The sequence below is a fragment of the Scyliorhinus torazame genome, chromosome 3 (genome assembly GCF_047496885.1).
Source record: "Scyliorhinus torazame isolate Kashiwa2021f chromosome 3, sScyTor2.1, whole genome shotgun sequence".
Classification (NCBI taxonomy): Eukaryota; Metazoa; Chordata; class Chondrichthyes; order Carcharhiniformes; family Scyliorhinidae; genus Scyliorhinus; species Scyliorhinus torazame.
The window spans coordinates 97,761,093-97,773,826 of record NC_092709.1 but is presented as its reverse complement, the minus strand read 5'-3'; the positions used below and the strand labels follow the sequence as shown (position 1 = coordinate 97,773,826).

The 12,734-nt window shown below is 44.7% G+C and overlaps 1 protein-coding gene across 1 annotated transcript in view; it reads left to right on the top strand.

Annotated features, from left to right (window-relative positions):
- Positions 1-416: 416 nt before the first annotated feature.
- mnd1 (meiotic nuclear divisions 1 homolog (S. cerevisiae)) overlaps positions 417-12,734 on the top strand; it is an 83,270-nt gene continuing 70,952 nt past the window's right edge. The window contains exons 1-3 of the mRNA XM_072496017.1: positions 417-511; positions 2,352-2,417; positions 11,440-11,497. Of these exons, the coding sequence (XP_072352118.1) occupies positions 419-511; positions 2,352-2,417; positions 11,440-11,497 (217 nt within the window). The 5' untranslated portion in view covers positions 417-418. The remainder of the gene's footprint in view (positions 512-2,351; positions 2,418-11,439; positions 11,498-12,734) is intronic.

Genomic DNA, 12,734 nt, shown 5'->3' with positions numbered 1-12,734 from the left:
CCCCTAGGGGCTTTAGATTTAAGAGTTCAACACTGTTTTCTTTCAGGAACATATTGCTTCAGGACCCTCTCCCTCTCCTCCTCGAATAACTCTCACTGCTCTGACATTGCTTTAGCTTCAAGTAGTTGTTTTACGTCAGTTGACCTTTCTCCAGTTTAAAACTTTTACTCTTGGTCTTCTTTGTCATTTTCCAATAACTATGCTTAATCTAACTGAGTTGTGATCACTAACACCGTAATGCTGTCCCTGATATCCCTTCCATCACCCCAGCTTATTTCCTCCTTTCTCCTGAATTCCGTGCCCTCTATGCGAGGCCGCTGTCTCCAGTCGGCAGTGCTGAGTGAGATCTTTTGCTGAGCGTCGGGAAAGCCGGCGGGGTCCTCTCTTGCCCCTGGAAGTCTTTCCTTAGCAGATTCGCATGGGATGCTGGGTGGCCGGAAGGCGCCAAGATTCGAGCTTTGCGGCTGGTCGCCCTGGAGACGGCGGAGAGTTTGGGCTTCCTGATAACATGGTGGGTGTGAATCTTCCCTGTAACCCGGCCGAGGGGGGAAAAGCAGCCGGTCATCATGTCTGGAGCAGCCTCCTGTCTTGGCTTAGTGTACATCTCTCTCAAGCCTCCCAATGTTCAAACCCTCATCGCTTGCCTGCTCCAAAATCCCAAAGAACTGACTTGGCTGCTTCGTACATTTTCACCGCATTATCCCAGCGAATTAAAATTATAAATGTAAAATCTTCTGACCCTACTTCATCTCCCTCCCTCACTACATGTCAGAGTCAGCTGCAGCCTTAATCCAGATCACAGTCTATTTTCCTGCCTCTTCTATCGCCCTTTTGGATGTGTTTTACTCGGTTGACTACCATATGTCTCCTCTCCATCATACAGCCCGTGACCATTTCACTAATATCTTGATTTCACTAATACCGTGATTTCAGCAGTGGCTTTTCCTCCTCTTCCTGCACTATAACTTCCAGCGTGCCAAGAGAGTTTACTTGAATTCCTCCTCCCCTTCCATGTCTACAGCTTGCCCTGCCTCTCTCTCTGTACCTTGTGTTCAATATCAGTTGACGACCCTTTTTGTCATCCCTGAACCTGATTTCTCGAATGCCTTCCTCAGTGGCCTCCAACATTTTGAAACTCGGCCGTGAATCTCATGTGCTGCACAATTCACTCCTCATTTTTTCTGTCCTCTGAGATGTGCAGTGTTGTGTGCTCCACGCCCCCCAACAGTATAAGTCTGACCCTACTTCCAGTTCTCTCTACTTTTGACAAAGAGTCATCCAGACACAACGTTAGCTCCCTTCCCCACATGCTGTCAGACCTGCTGTGATTGTCCAGCATTTTCTGTTTGTGTGCAGTGACTCATCACTTGAAAAGGACAATGACTGGGGTCCACCATTGCCTATTTTAACTATTAGGTGGTGCAAACTCCTGCTCCTTCTCTCCAATGGCTTGAATTGTTAATTGGTGGGGAGACAAAATCCTGTGGCCAAACCTGGGAATTGCTCTAAGGAAATTTCTTGCTGATGTTCAAAGGCATTTGAAAAAAACTTTATGAGACTTGTTGCTTGTGATGCCTCACTATTTATACCTCTTTTGAAAAAAACCTACATAATTCAATGTTAAGCGCACAGAATTGTGTGTGACCAAAAGATACAATTTTTATGCATTGGGCCAGTCTGACTTGCTTCCCCAATCTGGTGTATTCTTAATTGCAGATACATTTGCTGTCTACATATCCTGGATCTTACAATAAAGACTAAGTAACTAAAGTCACCATAGTCCCAGATGATCATAGGCTGTTTTCCCCTTTGTGGGAAGGAGCTGACAGGTGGTGATTTAACTTGAGAATCACCACACCTCAGGCGAGGGTAAGGCTGAGAAGGCGAGACCTTCAAGAATAACATCAGCCAGTTTGGGAATTGAACAAGCACTGCTGGCCTCGCTCTGCATCACAAACCAACTGAACTAAACCGACCCCCAGATTAAGAAGCACGAAGGAGAAGCCTCAAAAATAGAATACATGGGATTAAGCTAAATCCAGGAAATGATCATAGAATAAAACTGCCCTATGTACAAATGAATGTACCATTCATGGCATTTGTGTTTAAAGTCTTCATCGGTAAGATGATGAACTAAAATCCCCGAGCATTCATTCACCACCTAATCCTTTTGTAGTGTACATTTCTTCCACTGAGTCCAAAATAGTGATCTTGGCAGAATTACTGGACCGACTTTATAATTTAAAACAAAATGGCAGAAGCTGCATAATTACTGATTTGAAATGCTTTGCATATTGTAACTATCAAGTAAGCTTACAGTAACTTTTTTATGTTGATCCTTGAATTCTTAGTCTAAAAAGAAGGGACTGAGCATTGAAGAGAAGCGAACTCGTATGATGGAAATATTTTTTGAAACGGTGAGTCTTGAAAATTCCTACTGTAAAGTTGAAATACTTCAGTGTTTGTTTCATAGATTGATCAACACATTGCATGTGAAGTAACAGAAGCATGTAATTAAATGTTTATTTTGCACTTAATTAGTTTTTTTCAAAATAATTGACTGTTGGACTTAAGTAGACAAATGGGAACAATCAGGTTGTATACTTGACTTTAGAATGACACTCAAACCTGAATGAAGCCATTGTGTCTGCTGCTCTTCGATTTTCTGCACCAACAACAATGTGTTGTTGCATCTTTAAAGTCGTAAAAAGCCCCAAGGTGTTTCATAAGAGTGTTATCAAATACAATTTAGCAGTGAGCCTTTAAGGAAATATTAGGAAAGGTATCCAAAGTTTGGCTGAAAACCTAGGAGATTAGAGGACGAAAGGGATATGGGAGGTGTAAGGAGTAACTTACAGAACCTAAGCAGTGGGAGGCCTTGTTGGCAATAATAATTAAAACCAGAAATGTGCAAGGGGCCAAAATTGGAGGGACGCAGAGATTTCAGAGGGCTCTGGAGTTGCAAGTCGTTGCACAGATTGGAAAGGGGAGGCAATGAAAGAGATTTTAAAATCTTGGTATTACTGGACTGGGATGTAGGCTACCAAGCTCAAGGCTGGGTGAATGGACTGAGTGCGTGTTAGGATACTCATAACATATGAAATGGGAGCAGGAGTGAGCCATTCAATTCCTGAGAACCTGCTCTGCCTTTTTAATAAAATTATGGCAGATCTGATGATGCCACATTCCTGCCTTCTATGTAGATCAAAAATGTGTTTAACTTGTAAGGCCTACCAAGAAGAGAGATTCAACTTTGGTGGTAGCACAGCAGTAAATAAAGTAACCCATATTTCAAGGGAAGTGGGGATCATGCATGTTAGCCGTTCATTGCACTTACACTTGCCAACAGGTGTATTGTGGGTTTTTGGACTGGAGCTTGTGCCAATAAGAGAGCAATAACATCACAGTGCCCTCTGCAGGAGATGTGTGTGAACAGGATAAGTAACTGTATGTCTCCTCAAGCAAACAGATTGAAGAACAACTAAGACAAAATTAGAAAGTGAATGATAGGATAATTATTTCAATGTCAAACCATGCAAGAAAGATGGAAATAAGATGCAGAAAGGAAAAGTGAAACAAAAATACTTTAACATTTCTAACATTAATTAAAATCTGAATCTATGAGAATCCATATCTCTCAAGTTGATTTTCAATGTCTGAGCAGTTGCTTTGAAGTAATTAAGATTTATCACATTGGTAAAAATCCACAAGTCCACCCTCTTGTCGTGCCCACAGAACCTGGACAATGAGTGAAAAAGGGATAATCAAACCAGGTTAAAGTACAGTGGTACTCCTTGTGTCTTGGAAAACTTCAGTTAGAGGGAAAGCCTGTTAGGAACCCTAGAAATACTCAGCAGACCGGGCTCTGGCAAACAAGTCCTCACTGGTAGAACAGATGGAGGAAGTTGTGCCACCTGGAATATCTGAATGGCTTTTCTGACGGACAAAGGCTGCAGCAGAATGAAACCTTTGTCTTGGTTTCCTTGCCATTGGATCAAGGATTCATTCTGTTGAGACATGTAGAAGCTGCTGTGCAAGTTTAACCACACTAAAACATGTTGCACGTTGTTGTCTTTCTCTTCAAGCACATCTCCCAAGTCCTTCAGTGACTAGCAGTGGGTGACAGGAGTAGGATTGTGTTGTCAGGAAGCTTTTAGGCATAATCTGCAACAGAGGTGGCAGTTACAAGATGTTCGCCTAACACTTGGATGAGGTAGAGGTGCCTTTCAACAACTGTAACGGTTACTAATCAGCCCTTTTGAGGACCCATTCTACTCCTTCCTTATTGGGGAGGGGGCTAGAAAAGGTGCCCTAAACATAGTCTTCCTCACCTCTCCCGACTGGATTGCCATGTTCAGAGGATCACCTTGTGCAGTAGAAACACACAAAAGACAAATGTAGTAAAATTTGCAACCTGGAACATCATGGACACCATTACCCTGTTCCACCAGAAGATCAAGTACTTAACATCATGACAATACCCATAGTCCAAGCATTGACACCTGATCGATTACATCTTCACCCGTGCCCAAAATCTCAAAGGAGTCGACACCACCAGAGCAATGACGGGCTGATAACTGCTGGACCGATCATCAACTTAATCATTCAGTTATATCCATCAAGTTACCTCCCAAATGATGGGTGCGATGGAAGAGATGTTCACGAAAGGTCAACCTTAAAATTCTGAAGGATCCAATCAAAAGAGATGATTTTGAGGGGAAAAACTTTCAAACTTCAATCACAAACTGAAGAAGAGTGTCCACAGTGGATTGGATTGGTGTTAAGTCAAATATCACCAATGCCTGTAAAGACTCAATTTGATTTTCTGCCAGGAAGCTGGTTTAGCACAGGGCTAAATAGCTGGCTTTTAAAGCAGACCAAGGCAGGCCAGCAGCGCGGGTTCAATTCCCATACCAGCCTCCCCGAACAGGCGTCGGAATGTGGCGACTAGGGGCTTTTCACAGTAACTTCATTTGAAGCCTACTTGTGACAATAAGCAATTTTCATTTCATTTCAGGAAGCATCAGGATTGATTTGATGAAAATGATCGGAATATAACAAACTGATCTCAAACATTAAACTTTCTGTACCTGGCAAAATAACCTGAACTCAAAGCAACAGAACCTGTTTGAAGAACAAGTAACGGCTGAGTTACAAAGGTGCACCCATAACATGCAGAACATGTGGGCAGACAAGGAAAAGAAAATTCAAATCTCACTGATGTGAATGATATCTGTGGCTGCTTCACTGCCACAAAGATAATGTATAGCCCAAATACTCAAGAACCAGCTCCTCTGAGGTTCAAGGATAGGGTCAGATCTGATCAAGGAAAGGGAAGCGGCCAATGCCTGTTGAGGGAACACTTTGAAGAGCTTTCATTTCAAGAATCGATTGTTGATCAGATGTTTTCAACACCATTCCACAACACCCAGTCAGAGACAAACACGGAACTCTGCCTATGAAAGTGATGAAAGCCATTACACAAATAATGAACACAAAGCAGCAGGACATAGTTGAATCCCCGCTGAAATGTTTAAGCGCAAAGGAGGGGAACTAAGATTAGAGTTCCATGCCCCTCCTGCAGATCTGGAATGAAGAGGAAGTCTGGAGTGATCTCAAGTGACGCCATGATTATGATAATTTTCGAGAAAGGAGGCAAATCCAACTGTGGAAATTACAGAGGCATCACCCTGCTTTACATTGCATGAAAGATCATTACAAGATTCAAATTCTCAATCGACTTATTGCACTTGCTTGTAGAACTACTCCACGAATCTCAGTGTGGCTTTAGGCCATCAAGAAGCAGAGCCGACATGACTTTTTCAGCTTGCCAAGAACAAGAAAAATGTCAACTTCGCTACAGAGCTTTCTTTGACTTAACAAAGGCCTTTGACTCTAATCGTGAGACACTCTGGAAAATTCTGCTGAAGTATGCATGTCCTCCAGAAATCATTAAAATCCGTGGGTTGGGGACTCTTGAGTGAAGCACAGAACAGGGCCAACTCCACCTCCTCCTGCACAAGGCTCAGCCTCTTGCAGAAGGGGCTGTTTAGCACAGGGCTAAATCGCTGGCTTTGAAGGCAGGCCAGCAGCACGGTTCGATTCCCGTAACAGCCTCCCCGAACAGGCTCCGGAATGTGGCGACTAGGGGCTTTTCACAGTAACTTCATTTGAAGCCTACTTGTGACAATAAGCGATTTTCATTTCAAAGTGGTGCACAGAGCACACATAACCAGAACCCAAATGAACAGGTTCTTCCTGGAGGAACAGAGGGATCTTGGGGTCCACGTCCATCGATCCCTCAAAGTTGCCACCCAGGTTGATCGGGTTGTGAAGCAGGCGTATGGTGTGTTGGCTTTCATTAACAGGGGGATTGAGTTTGAGAGCCGCGGGGTTTTGCTGCAGCTTTATAAAACTCTAGTTAGACTACACTTGGAATATTGTGTCCAATTCTGGTCGCCTCATTATAGGAAGGATGTGGATGCTTTGGAGCGGGTACAGAGGAGATTTACCAGGATGCTGCCTGGACTGGAGGGCATGTCTTATGAAGAAAGGTTGAGGGAGCTAGGGCTTTTTTCACTAGAGCGAAGAAGGCAGAGAGGTGACTTGATAGAGGTGTACAAGGTGATGAGAGGCATGGATAGAGTGGATAGCCAGAGACTTTTCCCCAGGGTGGAAATGGCTGTCACGAGGGGACATAATTTTAAGGTGATTGGAGGAAGGTATAGGGGAGATGTCAGAGGTCGGTTCTTTACATAGAGTGGTGGGTGTGTGGAATGCACTGCCAGCAGAGGTGGTGGAGTCAGAGTCATTAGGGACATTTAAGCGACTCTTAGACAGGCACATGGACAGCAGTAAATTGAAGGGGTGTAGGTTAGGTTGATCTTAGATTAGGATAAATGGTCGGCACAACATCGTGGGCTGAAGGGCCTGTACTGTGCTGTACTGTTCTATGTTCCCGGAGGTGGAGGACAAATGTGAACGGTGCCAGAGAGGCTCGGCCAACCACACACACATGTTCTGGGCCTGCCCCAAACTTTCTGGGTTCTGGCAGCCTTTTCTGATGCAGTGTCCAAGGTTGTGGGAGTGAGGGTGGAGCCGTGCCCAAAACTGGCAATCTTCGGGGTATCCGAGCAGCCAGAGCTACACATCGGGAAGAGGGCCGACGCCCTAGCTTTTGCTTCCCTAATTGCAGGCCGGAGAATCCTGCTCGACTGGCGATCAGCAGCACCACCTACAGTTGCAGGTTGGCAGGCAGACCTGGCAGAATTTTTCAACTTGGAGAAGATAAAATACACCATCCGAGGGTCGGAGGAAGGCTTCCTCAAAGCATGGGGCAATGGGCAGCACGGTAGCACAGTGGTTAGCACTGTCGTTTCACAGCTCCAGCCAGTGTCCCAGGTTCGATTCCCGGCTTGGGTCACTGTCTGTGCGGAGTCTGCATGTTCTCCCTGTGTCTGCGTGGGTTTCCTCCGGGTGCTCCGGTTTCCTTCCACAAGTCCCAAAAGAGAGCTTTTAGGTGCTGTTAGGTGAATTGGACATTCTGAATTCTCCCTCTGTGGACCCGAACTGGCGCCGGAATGTGGCGACTAGGGGCTTTTCACAGTAACTTCATTGCAACGTTAATGTAAGCCTACTTGTGACAATATAAATTATTATTATTTGTCAGCCTGTTCCAAGACCTGTTTGAAGCCAACAATAACTAGAAAGGAAGAAACTAGATTAGACAAAGACTGACAGGAATACACAACTCTGGGGAGGGTGGGGGGGGGGGGGGAACCTGAAGGAAATGAAGGGAACACCAGAGGGGGAGGGGGTGGAAGCCCCCCACCCACTAGGCAGACACGGCAGAAAACACAAAGGAAAGAGGGGGGGAAGGGAGAGAGCAGAAGCCATAGGGGGCACCCCCCTCGAGAGAACAGGTATGATATCAAGGGTGGGCTAGGGGGTGGGGGGGGGGGGAGAGGAGAATAGCGCACCAAGACAGATGGTAACAAAATGTAAATATATATATAAAAGATTCTCATGAACTGTGTATACCAAACACGAAATGCAACTGTATATGAAATTGAAAATGCTAATAAAAATGTTTTTTTTTAAAAATCATTTACACTCCTTCGCTTGCTTCACAATGATATATAAGCGATGATCCTTAACAATGGATCCATTTCCCCCCCCCTTTGAGGTTAAGACGGGGATCAAACAAGGTTGTGTCATGGCCCTTTTCAAAAATATTCCTTGCTGTCATGCTTCAACTAACTAGAGACAAGCTCCTTGCTGGAGTGTAGCTTATTTATCAAATGGACAGGACATATTTAAAAAATGTATATTTTTATTGGAATTTTGCATTTAATATCAAAACTTTGCAGGACAATATAAAAACAATAATAGTAGCCAAAACGAAAACAACACCAACACAGGTATCACACGTTGCCACCACGTCTGTAACAGTAGTCCCAGCACTATCATTTCCTACATTATTTACATTAGTGTGTATTGTACAGTTTTTTTAAAAGGTGTTCTTATTGGGACATTTTACGTTTGAAAACAATTATACACAACTTTATATACATATTTACAATTGCTGCCAGGACTTTCAACTTTGTTTATGATTACTTTTGTTTTGCTGAGGTGGGTGGGGGGGGGAGAGACCTATTCCCCACCTTGAGTTCTCAAGGGTGGTTATGATGGTCCACCTCCCCGGTTTCACACGTGTGGGAGGGATCCGTGTCCCCTCCTACAACTGGTCTTCCAGTCCATTTCTTTTTTTGCTATACGTAAGCTCTCTTTCATTCAGGAGGTGCTCCCTGTACCCCCCCAATCCTACCCCACCCCTTTCTTTTGCCCCCCCCCCCCCAAGTTAGTTGCTGGTTGCGAACAGGTCTGCGAAAAGGTTTGTGAACTTCTTCCACGTGTCTAACACCCTAATCAAGTATTTTATTATTTCCAGTTTCAGGAACTCAGCCAGGTCTGAGCCACTCCGAGGCCCTGGGTGGCCCTGCTGACTTCCAGTCTCGCAGAAGTCTCCGCCTGGCCATCAGTGAGGATAAGGCCATGGTGTCCGCCACCTTCCCTGTCCAGAGCTCTGGATGCTCTGACGCCCCAAAGACTGCCACAGATGGACACGGCTCCATCTCAGCCCCCACAACCCTGGACTTGGCTTCTAAAAAGGTCACCCAGAACTCCCTGTGTCTGGGGCAGGACCAGAACATGTGGCTGTGTTTGGCTGGGCACCCCTAACACCGCCTTCACTTATCCTCCACCTCCAGGAAGATTCCGCTCATGCATGTCTTAGTAAGGTGCGCTCTGGGCACAATCTTGAGCTGCATTACTCTTAGCCTGGTGCAAGAGGCAGTGGAGTTAATCCTGTGCAGCACCTCGATCCAGGGTCCTCCCCCTACCTTCATGCCCAGCTCCTCCTCCCATTTCCATCTGGTCTCATCCAATTAGGTCCTGACCTTTTCTATGAGCCGTCCGTAGATGCCACCACATTTGTCGTCCCCTAACCAGTCCAGCCCTACCATTGTGTCCAGAAATGTGTGTCCGGATCTCTGGGGCCTTATTGCTACTAAAGTGAAGGTTGTGCTGCTTGAGGTAGATGCAAACAGGGTGACCCTCTGTGCCACTCCATAGTTGAGTATCTTACCATTATTGTTGTTGGATTTACCAACATGCATGGAAGCTGCAGGTAACCCTGCAGTTCCACAACTGGCTGTCTAATGGCCCAGGCTCTGTGAAGGCTATTTCCCACCAACAGTGTGTCACATTTGAGTGCCAGGGCTGACAGATATGATTTATGCTGTCTTGGAAGATGTCCCCACTCTTCAAAAATTGTCTGTCCACCCTGGCATATCTTCTTTCCTATGCCCGTTTCTATTGTAATACCCATTGGTACCAATAACGGTGCTGATTGAAGGAACATTGAACAATTGGTTTGATTCTCATAAACCTAGATTGCAGCAGTTTCTATTTAAAAAATTGAACTAGTCAAATTGTCACCCAAAGATTATTTTTCTGTGTGATTTGTAGGCTACTAGCACAGTTGATTCCCTAGCAACCCTGGTAACCCAAGGAGAATCTTATGTTTCAATAGAATCGCATCTTATCGACGCAGGTCGATAGAGTGGTCAAAAGAAGGCATACAGCATGCTTGCCTTCATCGGACGGGGTATTGAGTACAAGAGTTGGCAGGTCATGTTACAGTTGTATAGGACTTTGGTTAGGCCACATTTGGAATACTGCATGCAGTTCTGGTCGCCACATTACCAGAAGGATGTGGATGCTTTAGAGAGGGTGCAGAGGAGGTTCACCAGGATGTTGCCTGGTATGGAGGGCTATGAAGAAAGGTTGAGTAGATTAGGATTGTTTTCGTTGGAAAGAAGTAGGTTGAGGGGGGACCTGATTGAGGTCTACAAAATTATGCGAGGTATAGACAGGGTGGATAGCAAGACGTTTTTTCCAAGAGTGGGGGTGTCAATTACAAGGGGTCACGATTTCAAGGTGAGAGGGGGAAAGTTTAAGGGAGATGTGCGTGGAATGTTTTTTACACAGAGGGTGGTGGGTGCCTGGAACGCTTTGCCAGCGGAGGTGGTAGAGGCGGGCATGATAGCATCATTTAAGATGCATCTAGACAGATATATGAACGGGCGGGGAACAGAGGGAAGTAGATCCTTGGAAAATAGGCGACAGGTTTAGATAAAGGATCTGGATCGGCACAGGCTGGGAGGACTGAAGGGCCTGTTCCTGTGCTGTAATTTTCTTTGTTCTTCTTATTCTTCTAAACTCCACTGAGTGAGTGGCACAGTGCTGGAAGAACGTTTTCACTCGGACAGTGGTGGGAATCTGGAACTCGCTGCCTGAAAGGGTGGTAGAGGTAAAACCCTCAACATTTAAGATAAGCACATAAGATAGCATATGAGGCTACGAGCTGGAAAATGGGATTAGAATAGATTGATGTTTAATGGCCAGCCAAGACTCGATGGACCGAAAAGTCTCTTTCTGTGCTGTAAAACTGTGGCTCTAAGACTCAAGGGAATTGGATAAGCACCTGAAGAGAGAATATTTGCAGGACTACAGGGAGGGGGTGAGGTGTGGGACTTGCTATATTGCTCTAGCAGAGAGTTGGAATGGTCTTGGTGGCCAAAGTGATTTCCTACGCTGTAACATTTTTGTCACGTTTACTAAAGATTTGTTGCTTTCCCATGTGTTCCTTTGCTTTACATATTAATGAAAATTTGAATTACATATGAATTTTTGTTGAAATTTAGTATATTTGAAATTCAACTTCGTTTTGTTTCCTTGATGTTTTTGTGTTTTCTTCAATACCTATGTCTCTGTAGATGGAAGAATAAAATGGATGGTCAGATTTCATCTAGTGCTGTAAATTTTAGAAAATTCTGAATCTGTTGATGCTTGACTTATTAAATTGTCTGTTCTTAGAAAGATGTGTTTCAGCTCAAAGATTTGGAGAAGATTGCCCCGAAAGAGAAAGGGATCAGTAGGTATCAATTTTATTGTCACTATTCTCTGCTCTTGTCTGCGAGGTTACAGTATTTGGAACTAGTTATGGCTCAGTTTATTTTTGCACATTTAATCATGCACAAATTACATAATGGATAGTTGGCATCAGTTGACAATAACATTGGCGTCATTTAGGAATGTATGTAACAGTTATATTTAAGAAGTTAAACCAGTATCCCTCTCAACTGGAGTGGATTGGGTAACACAGTTGGTAAACAGACTGTCCTTTCACCTCCAGAATTGGATTCATTGCATCTCACACTGATTGGATTAAAATGTTTCTATGTTAGCACGAGGGCATGTTGTGGAAAATTTCAAACTATTTTAAACTATCCACAACCTGGTACAAATTAACCATCAGAATAATTTATCTGATTCATAATCCTGCCAAATTGGCACCCACTGTTCCTAGGCAACATAATCTTTATTATTGTCACAAGTGGGCTTACATTAACACTGCAATGAAGTTACTGTGAAAATCCCCGAGTCGCCTGTTTGGGTACACTGTGGGAGAATTCAGAATGTCCAATTCACCTGACAGCAAGTCTTTCAGGACTTCTGGGAGGTAACCGGAGCACCCGGAGAAAACCCACGCAGACACGGGGAGAATGTGCAGACTCCGCACAGACAGTGACCCAAGCCAGGAATTGAACCTGGATGCTGGCGCTGTGAAGCAACAGTGCTAACCACTGCTACCGTGCCACCCTTGTGCTACTGTGCCGTCCTTATGTAGACAAGAGGCAATTTAAATTGATGATGCTGCATTTACAGTTGCCGCTAAGACTTGGGGCAGCATGGTGGCGCAGTGGTTAGCATTGCTGACGCACGACGCCGAGGATCCGGGTTCGACCCTGGCCCCGAGTCACTGTTCGTGTGGAGTTTGCACATTCTCCCCGTGTCTGCGTGGGTCTCATCCACACAACCCAAAACGATGTGCAGGGTAGGTGAATTGGCCACGCTAAGTTGCCCTTTAATAATTGGAAAAACAGAATTGGGTACTCAAAATTTATTTAAAGGAAAGACTTTATCACTGAGCCGTTTTCTTGTTGAAACTACTTCCCTTCTGCCTTTATATCACTCTAAACATCTAAAGAGTTGTCATTCCCTCTCCCCTTATAGCCAGAACATAAGAACTAGGAGCAGGAGTGAGCAATTCAGCCCCTCAAGCCTGCTCTGCCATTCAATGCGATCTTGGCTGATCTCACCTCGGCCCC